This window comes from Coregonus lavaretus, assembly GCF_964263955.1.
Source record: "Coregonus lavaretus genome assembly, chromosome: 16".
Taxonomy (NCBI): domain Eukaryota; kingdom Metazoa; phylum Chordata; class Actinopteri; order Salmoniformes; family Salmonidae; genus Coregonus; species Coregonus lavaretus.
In genome coordinates, this window is record NC_140003.1 from 46,140,909 (window position 1) to 46,151,462 (window position 10,554).

General features: G+C 46.2%; 1 protein-coding gene across 1 annotated transcript; it reads left to right on the forward strand.

Moving 5' to 3' along the window:
• Nucleotides 1-215: 215 nt before the first annotated feature.
• Nucleotides 216-9,313, forward strand: LOC311143968 (glycerol kinase-like). Its single transcript, XM_084179876.1, has 9 exons — nt 216-259; nt 380-460; nt 1,079-1,157; nt 1,267-1,363; nt 1,816-1,900; nt 1,987-2,107; nt 2,445-2,588; nt 4,997-5,188; nt 7,993-9,313. Exons 2-9 carry the CDS (start codon nt 386-388, stop codon nt 8,001-8,003), a joined length of 804 nt encoding a protein of 267 aa, XP_084036002.1. The 5' UTR covers nt 216-259; nt 380-385; the 3' UTR covers nt 8,004-9,313.
• Nucleotides 9,314-10,554: the final 1,241 nt, after the last annotated feature.

The window sequence follows — 10,554 nt, forward strand, 5'->3', positions numbered from 1 at the left end:
ACTCTGTGACAACTGCTGATGTAAAAAAAGGGATTTATAAAATACATTTGAAATTCGTTTTGATTTAGATAAACATGGTAAACACATCACCAACTGCATTTTCAGAGATGTCCCCAGATCTCCCTCTGTTCAGTTGATAGAAATAGAATGAGATGGATTGTGTTTTTTATGGTCAGACTCATCTCCTTTTGAAACCGGTCCCGTTTCTATTTAAAGGTATGGAACTGGTTGCTTCCTGCTGAGAAACACAGGGGTCACGGTAAAATGGCTTTACAAGTATAAATCATATTGTCATTTTTCTTTTACAAAATGGTGTCTGTTGCTCTAAAATGACACGCCCTGTACCCTCTCTCTCTCTGTCTCTTTCGTCTGGTCTCAGCCTGTGATGTCAGATCACGGTCTCCTAACCACGCTGGCCTACAAACTGGGGAAGGACTCACCAGCCTGCTACGCTCTCGAGGTATACATCTACTGTCTGTTATACTAGTCCTGTTATACTAGTCCTGTTATACTAGTCCTGTTATACTAGTCCTGTTATACTGTTATACTAGTCCTGTTATACTAGTCCTGTTGTACTGTTATACTAGTCCTGTTATACTAGTCCTGTTATACTAGTCCTGTTATACTGTTATACTAGTCCTGTTATACTAGTCCTGTTGTACTGCTATACTAGTCCTGTTATACTAGTCCTGTTATACTAGTCCTGTTATACTAGTCCTGTTGTACTGCTATACTAGTCCTGTTATACTAGTCCTGTTATACTAGTCCTATTATACTGCTATGCTAGTCATGTTATACTAGTCCTGCTATACTAGTCCTGTTATACTAGTCCTGTTATACTAGTCCTGCTATACTGTTATACTAGTCCTGTTATACTAGTCCTGTTATACTATTCCTGTTATACTAGTCCTGTTATACTGGTCATATTATACTAGTCCTGTTATACTAGTCCTGTTATACTAGTCCTGTTATACTAGTCCTGTTATGCCTTGTCTGAAATGAAGCCCTGCAGTATGTTTGTGTCATGTTTTGATTGGCTCCTCTATGCTGGTGCTGACCTGTGATTGGTCTATTCCAGGGGTCGGTGGCCATAGCTGGGGCGGTGGTGCGCTGGCTGAAAGACAACCTGGGAATCATCCAGTCCTCCGCAGAGATAGGTGAGCTCTGCTCTGCAACAAGCTGGACGTTTTTAGGTTGATTCATATTTACTGAAGACCCTCCTCACACTGCCCCTCTCGTTCCTCCTCCCTCCCCCTCCTCTCACAGAGAAGCTGGCAGGTGAAGTGGGCTCATCCTATGGATGTTACTTTGTTCCCGCCTTCTCTGGGCTGTACGCCCCCTACTGGGAGCCCAGTGCACGAGGGTGAGTGGCTATACGAGGGTGAGTGGCTATACGAGGGTGAGTGGCTATACGAGGGTGAGTGGCTATACGAGGCTGAGTGGCTATACGAGGGTGAGTGGCTATACGAGGGTGAGTGGCTATACGAGGCTGAGTGGCTATACGAGGGTGAGTGGCTATACGAGGGTGAGTGGCTATACGAGGCTGAGTGGCTATACGAGGGTGAGTGGCTATACGAGGGTGAGTGGCTATACGAGGCTGAGTGGCTATACGAGGGTAGGCCACTTGCACCAAATTGTGAAACAACCCTTGCGCTTCAGACGTCATGCATTTCACTTGGCTTTATGTGACAAAATGTCACTAGATTTGAGGTGTGTGTTTAAGTTAACATGCGTGTATTCTGGCCTCCATTTCAACAGAGCTGCCGGTTTATGTATCTCTCTCTCTCTCTCTCTCTCTCTCTCTCGTTTCAACAGTATCATCTGTGGGCTGACTCAGTTCACTAACAAATCTCACCTGGCCTTCGCTGCTCTGGAGGCTGTCTGTTTTCAGACTAGAGAAGTATGGCTCTGAGTTCCATTCAGACTCAATCGCACAAGTCAAGCATCAGACTTTGATATTAAACTAACAGATATATAATTGTCCAGATCCTGGAGGCCATGAACCAGGACTATGGGGTTGCTCTGAGCCAGCTCCAGGTAGACGGTGGTATGACCTCCAACAGACTCCTGATGCAGCTGCAAGCTGATGTACTCTGCATCCCTGTGGGTAGGTACACACACACACACACACACACACACACACTCTCACACACACACACACACACACACACACACACACACACACACTGCACTGAGGTAAAGCACATGCACTCGGTAATCTCTCACTTGAACTTTGACTCAACTACACACATTTGTGTGTCTACTTCCAAGGACGTACCAGGCACATTGACATCATGCACATGCACTCCGTCAAAACCCAAAACACACTACGCAGGGAGACACAGCTGCACAGTACACTCTAACATGACCCTTTACCCAAATACACATACTCCCGAGGACGTGCAGTATTGGATTTCTGTGTGTGTGTGTGTGTGTGTCCCCAGTGAAGCCGTCCATGTCAGAGACCACGGCGCTGGGTGCGGCCATGGCGGCAGGAGCAGCAGAGGGGGTCGGTGTCTGGAGCCTGACACCCGGTGACCTCACAGCCATCCCCACTGAGAAATACCAACCCCTGATCAACCCTGAGGGTGAGAGAGCAGCGTCAGACATTGATCAGTAGCCAGGGGTTGGGGTCAAGTTGGGGTCAAAACGCCAGTGTTTTCTTTGAGGATTTTAACAATTAATTAATTTAATTTTAAATCCACTTCTTCAATTGGCTTATTTGGAAAACTGAATCGACCCCAACCTTGTCATCGTTAGGTATGACCATGAAGCATGACCATCATTTGATTTGAGATACCATATCAATTTTTGCCTCATACTGCCATCTGGTGGTTAAATGTCTATTACATTAAGGCCATTCAGTTTATATTCTCAAACCCGACTAGGGTCTGGTTTCAATGATGGACTCTTTTGGCTTAGATGCTTTATGCCACTGCTTACGTCACTAATTTATATGCTTTAATAAAATGCTAAATACATTGCTCAAAAAAATAAAGGGAACACTTAAACAACACAATGTAACTCCAAGTCAATCACACTTCTGTGAAATCAAACTGTCCACTTAGGAAGCAACACTGATTGACAATAAATTTCACATGCTGTTGTGCAAATGGAATAGACAACAGGTGGAAATTATAGGCAATTAGCAAGACACCCCCAATAAAGGACTGGTTTTGCAGGTGGTGACCACAGACCACTTCTCAGTTCCTATGCTTCCTGGCTGATGTTTTGGTCACTTTTGAATGCTGGCGGTGCTTTCACTCTAGTGGTAGCATAAGACGGAGTCTACAACCCACACAAGTGGCTCAGGTAGTGCAGCTCATCCAGGATGGCACATCAATGCGAGCTGTGGCAAGAAGGTTTGCTGTGTCTGTCAGCGTAGTGTCCAGAGCATGGAGGCGCTACAAGGAGACAGGCCAGTACATCAGGAGACGTGGAGGAGGCCGTAGGAGGGCAACAACCCAGCAGCAGGACTGCTACCTCCGCCTTTGTGCAAGGAGGAGCAGGAGGAACACTGCCAGAGCCCTGCAAAATGACCTCCAGCAGGCCACAAATGTGCATGTGTCTGCTCAAACGGTCAGAAACAGACTCCATGAGGGTGGTATGAGGGCCCAATGTCCACAGGTGGGGGTTGTGCTTACAGCCCAACACCGTGCAGGACGTTTGGCATTTGCCAGAGAACACCAAGATTGGCAAATTCGCCACTGGCGACCTGTGCTCTTCACAGATGAAAGCAGGTTCACACTGAGCACGTGACAGACGTGACAGAGTCTGGAGATGCCGTGGAGAACGTTCTGCTGCCTGCAACATCCTCCAGCATGACCGGTTTGGCGGTGGGTCAGTCATGGTGTGGGGTGGCATTTCTTTGGGGGGCCGCACAGCCCTCCATGTGCTCGCCAGAGGTAGCCTGACTGCCATTAGGTACCGAGATGAGATCCTCAGACCCCTTGTGAGACCATATGCTGGTGCGGTTGGCCCTGGGTTCCTCCTAATGCAAGACAATGCTAGACCTCATGTGGATGGAGTGTGTCAGCAGTTCCTGCAAGAGGAAGGCATTGATGCTATGGACTGGCCCGCCCGTTCCCCAGACCTGAATCCAATTGAGCACATCTGGGACATCATGTCTCACTCCATCCACCAACGCCACGTTGCACCACAGACTGTCCAGGAGTTGGCGGATGCTTTAGTCCAGGTCTGGGAGGAGATCCCTCAGGAGACCATCCGCCACCTCATCAGGAGCATGCCCAGGCATTGTAGGGAGGTCATACAGGCACATGGAGGCCACACACACTACTGAGCCTCATTTTGACTTGTTTTAAGGACATTACATCAAAGTTGGATCAGCCTGTAGTGTGGTTTTCCACTTTAATTTTGAGGGTGACTCCAAATCCAGACCTCCATGGGTTGATACATTTGATTTCCATTGATAATTTTTGTGTGATTTTGTTGTCAGCACATTCAACTATGTAAAGAAAAAAGTGATGTCAAAAAGTATTTAATAAGATTATTTCATTCATTCAGATCTAGGATGTGTTATTTTAGTGTTCCCTTTATTTTTTTGAGCAGTGTAGTAGCTAGCAAGATGGAGATCAAGGAGGTTATTTTTTAATGAGTGCATTTCGGAAGTGGCCACTCTGCATCAACTACCTTAACTAAAACCACTGCAAAGGTTTTAACTGCAAACTTTAGTTTTGAATCGCAAGGTTCTGGCATGTCTGCCTTGTGATTTGTTGGCAGAGTCCCCGGAAAATGTTTTATCCCTTATCGACAGAGGAAGTGACATAGTACCTCTATGCCAAGAGTCATTGAAACCAGACCCTAGTCTAAGGTCGGGTTTACAAGACTATTTGGTTTACATGACAGGCTCTCCACTATTTTTGTCTCGTAGAGTGAGTTTAACACACTGACATCTAGTGGTTATATGTATGTACTGCATTTACCTTGAGGACAGGCACCTCCAATGTAACGGTCTGTCCCTCTGTTTCTCCTGTAGAGAGTGAGTTCCGGTACACACGCTGGAAGAAGGCCGTCCAGAGGGCCATGAACTGGGAGACCACAGAGCCTATCAACAATGGGAACGGTGCAATCAGCAATGGGAACGGTGCAATCAGCAATGGGAACGGTGCAATCAGCAATGGGAACGGTGCAATCAGCAATGGGAATGGTGCAATCAGCAATGGGAATGGTGAGCGTTGACCAATACAAACACCCTGTTTGTAACTGCATTAGCCATCTCATTTGTCATGGTCTATGCTGCACCATCTATGTATACATGGTAGTCTGAGCGTGATACCCTGGGTCTCTCTCTATAGAGGATGACTGTGATACCCTGGGTCTCTCTCTATAGAGGATGACTGTGATACCCTGGGTCTCTCTCTATAGAGGATGACCGTGATACCCTGAGTCTCTCTATAGAGGATGACTGTGATACCCTGGGTCTCTCTCTATAGAGGATGACCGTGATACCCTGGGTCTCTCTATAGAGGATGACCGTGATACCCTGGGTCTCTCTATAGAGGATGACCGTGATACCCTGGGTCTCTCTATAGAGGATGACTGTGATACCCTGGGTCTCTCTCTATAGAGGATGACTGTGATACCCTGGGTCTCTCTCTATAGAGGATGACCGTGATACCCTGGGTCTCTCTCTCTAGAGGATGACCGTGATACCCTGGGTCTCTCTCTCTAGAGGATGACCGTGATACCCTGGGTCTCTCTATAGAGGATGACCGTGATACCCTGGGTCTCTCTCTATAGAGGATGACTGTGATACCCTGGGTCTCTCTATAGAGGATGACCGTGATACCCTGGGTCTCTCTCTATAGAGGATGACTGTGATACCCTGGGTCTCTCTATAGAGGATGACCGTGATACCCTGGGTCTCTCTATAGAGGATGACCGTGATACCCTGGGTCTCTCTATAGAGGATGACCGTGATACCCTGGGTCTCTCTATAGAGGATGACCGTGATACCCTGGGTCTCTCTATAGAGGATGACCGTGATACCCTGGGTCTCTCTATAGAGGATGACCGTGATACCCTGGGTCTCTCTATAGAGGATGACTGTGATACCCTGGGTCTCTCTATAGAGGATGACCGTGATACCCTGGGTCTCTCTATAGAGGATGACCGTGATACCCTGAGTCTCTCTATAGAGGATGACCGTGATACCCTGGGTCTCTCTATGGAGAATGACCGTGATACCCTGGGTCTCTCTATAGAGGATGACTGTGATACCCTGGGTCTCTTTATAGTGGATGACCGTGATACCCTGGGTCTCTCTCTATAGAGGATGACTGTGATACCCTGGGTCTCTCTCTATAGAGGATGACCGTGATACCCTGGGTCTCTCTATAGAGGATGACTGTGATACCCTGGGTCTCTCTATAGAGGATGACCGTGATACCCTGCGTCTCTCTCTATAGAGGATGACTGTGATACCCTGGATCTCTCTATAGAGGATGACTGTGATACCCTGGGTCTCTCTCTATAGAGGATGACTGTGATACCCTGGGTCTCTCTATAGAGGATGACCGTGATACCCTGGGTCTCTCTCTATAGAGGATGACTGTGATACCCTGGGTCTCTCTATAGAGGATGACCGTGATTCCCTGGGTCTCTCTCTATAGAGGATGACCGTGATACCCTGGGTCTCTCCATAGAGGATGACCGTGATACCCTGGGTCTCTCTCTATAGAGGATGACCGTGATACCCTGGGTCTCTCTCTATAGAGGATGACTGTGATACCCTGGGTCTCTCTCTATAGAGGATGACCGTGATACCCTGGGTCTCTCTCTATAGAGGATGACCGTGATACCCTGGGTCTCTCTATAGAGGATGACTGTGATACCCTGGGTCTCTCTCTATAGTGGATGACTGTGATACCCTGGGTCTCTCTCTATAGAGGATGACCGTGATACCCTGGGTCTCTCTCTATAGAGGATGACCGTGATACCCTGGGTCTTTCTCTATAGAGGATGACCGTGATACCCTGGGTCTCTCTATAGAGGATGACTGTGATACCCTGGGTCTCTCTCTATAGAGGATGACCGTGATACCCTGGGTCTCTCTCTATAGTGGATGACAGTGATACCCTGGGTCTCTCTCTATAGAGGATGACTGTGATACCCTGGGTCCTGTATAACTGCAGTGTTGGGACAGAAGGTAAACAGTGTTCCCTGGGGTGTCCCTCTCCCCATCTCAACTGACCTTTAGGGTCTGGGACATGTCTCACCCCTCTCCCCCTCTCAACTGACCTTTAGGGTCTGGGACATGTCTCACCCCTCTCCCCCTCTCAACTGACCTCTAGGGTCTGGGACATGTCTCACCCCTCTCCCCCTCTCAACTGACCTCTAGGGTCTGGGACATGTCTCACCCCTCTCCCCATCTCAACTGACCTCTAGGGTCTGGGACATGTCTCACCCCTCTCCCCCTCTCAACTGACCTCTAGGGTCTGGGACATGTCTCACCCCTCTCCCCCTCTCAACTGACCTCTAGGGTCTGGGACATGTCTCACCCCTCTCCCCATCTCAACTGACCTCTAGGGTCTGGGACATGTCTCACCCCTCTCCCCCTCTCAACTGACCTCTAGGGTCTGGGACATGTCTCACCCCTCTCCCCCTCTCAACTGACCTCTATGGTCTGGGACATGTTCGTTTATGTTTGTGTGTCTTGAGTGAGATGCTTCTCCATTCTAAGACTACCATAGCCAAAATATATTTGTTAACTGAAACCCTGAATTTAAGTAGAAAGTCCATTTTACATGAGATGCAACAACTGTAACCTGCACAAAATGAGGAATGCTACCTAACTGAAATGTGAGTGCCACTAATGCCATTGCAATGCATTTATACCTCAGCCACTATTATCTGCCTGTGGTGATACATTCCATGAGTTTAAGATTGGGATTTTCATTAAAATAAAACTACAGACTCCTTTTGCGCTCATCTAAACCTGTCACCTTCTTCTGTCTCTCTCTCATCACACAGGACAGCACTAGTAGGATCTGAGCCAACACATTTCACTAGGAACCATTGGGGGATACATGTGGAGTTGAAGAGGGGGAAACATACAGAATGAACACCCACCCCCTCCATAGGTCCACCTAAATCTGATTGGTTTTTGGGCATGCTGCATACTGCCTTGTTCCTGAGAGCATCCCTAGTCCACAGTCTGTTCCCTCCTCTTAGTCCCATGGAGAAGGACCCTGCCTGTGAACTTCATCTGGGAAGAAAGGCCCACATATCAAAAGATGGAATCAATTGATGGAACTAGACTGTGTGACTGAACTGTGATAAAGACTAATTATCCTGTGGAAGGAAAAAGACAGTCCCTATCATGTCTGTTTTTTTTTTTTTACTATGAATTTATTAAGCAGCTGATATCTTAACGTTTTTCTTTTTTGTTTGTCTCATATGTTTGGTCATTTTAACAAATGGTGATTACTGTACATTTAAAAAAATACTAATTAAAATTACACTGGTTAGGAGTAGCTCTATCGTTGAACAGGCTACATATCTATAATGTGGAATGGAAGGCACGTTGAGAAATGGTTGCTACTCTGATGATCCTAGATCTACCTAGCTATATATGGGTCCACTAGAAGGAACCTCTGTAGGAAAAGCGTCGCAGGTCCTTATAGCACTTTATAATTTACGATTTGCGTCTTGGAGTACATGAAATGGGTATCGTGCTCAACTGTTTTTAAAGGGTAAATGTTTTTGTTTTTTTAAATCAATTAACAGTAATGCTTTTTTGCAAGTGATTTATCAATTGGTAATGAATGGGGATGTAAAGGCAAGAAATAACTTGGTGAAAGAGGAATCTAAATGCTAACTGTACAAGAAGGTCAGTTGGTTATTAATTACTGAGAAATGTCAACCTGCAAAATGGTTTCAGGTCAGACTGTTGTAAGAAGAAATGAATCTGTCCAATGTGCTTCATATCCCAAATGGCTGCCTTTGACATTGATACAGAGAACCATGGTATGGACCTTGGTATGTATAATGATCATATACATTTTCTTGAACTAATGTACAGTATGTAAATCTAATATGAAATCTAAAGCCCCCCTCATTCTGGGTATGGGAAGAAAGGGCCAGTATTCATATCATTTTGAGGTACAGGGGCCCTTAAAATGTTTTAAACTACAGAGATTATTTTTAATTGTATTTTTTTGTCATGATTTGATTAAATGTTTTATTAGATTTTTCTCAAATGGGTTTGGGTGCCTCCATTCTGTTGTGAAAAGATGAATGTGACTTGAATGTGACAATGCACATTGCAATAAAGTTTTACTTAAAAAACGGTCTGGATTTTCCTTCACCGTTAAACCTGTGCTGTCTCATAATAATAATAATATGCCATTTAGCAGACGCTTTTATCCAAAGCGACTTACAGTCATGTGCGCATACATTTTTACGTATGGGTGGTCCCGGGGATCGAACCCACTACCCTGGCGTTACAAGCGCCATGCTCTACTAATCGATCACACAATGAAAGTGGCCTGAGGCATCATACCCGCAGTGGGAACAAGGGCACGTGCCCCTTAGATTTGTCCTGTATTAATTTTTTTTCAGATGTTAAATAACTTACTAAGCTTCATTTTTAAACCCACGTTTTATCTTTTTTTGTATTTTGCGGTGTGGGCAAACTGACCATCTGTCGGCTCTCCACATAGGTGATTACCAAGTGCCCAAACTGTATGCTGTACTGTAAGTAGATATTGGACTCACTCTCTCCAGTAACTTTGTGGCCTCGTATAACAGTTTTCACGCGGCTCTTCCTCGAACATGAAGCGGCGGAAAGTATGTGCAGCTTTTCTGAAGCTTTCACAGAGTTCAGCCTCGTCCGTGGAGTCCAGTCGCGACACGTTGTCAGGGAGTTGTAGGGGTGGGGAACACGAAGCGTGAGGGGGAAGTAGTTCCAGAATCACTGATCTTTTTACCAACACCTGAAAGATAACGTGTTCTAGTACACCCAGATCTTGGGTGCGTCCCAATAATATTTTCCTTTCTCCTCAAGTGTACATTCATTCACTACTTCCCACAAATCTAAAGCCGTTGGATTGTTGGAGGCTCGAAGGAGTTCAATCAATCAATCAATTTTATTTTATATAGCCCTTCTTACATCAGCTAATATCTCGAAGTGCTGTACAGAAACCCAGCCTAAAACCCCAAACAGCTAGTAATGCAGGTGTAGAAGCACGGTGGCTAGGAAAAACTCCCTAGAAAGGCAAAACCTAGGAAGAAACCTAGAGAGGAACCAGGCTATGAGGGGTGGCCAGTCCTCTTCTGGCTGTGCCGGGTGGAGATTATAACAGAACCATGCCAAGATGTTCAAAAATGTTCATAAGTGACAAGCATGGTCAAATAATAATCAGGAATAAATCTCAGTTGGCTTTTCATAGCCGATCATTAGAGTTTAAAACAGCAGGTCTGGGACAGGTAGGGGTTCCATAACCGCAGGCAGAACAGTTTAAACTGGAATAGCAGCAAGGCCAGGCGGACTGGGGATAGCAAGGAGTCACCACGGCCGGTAGTCCCGACGTA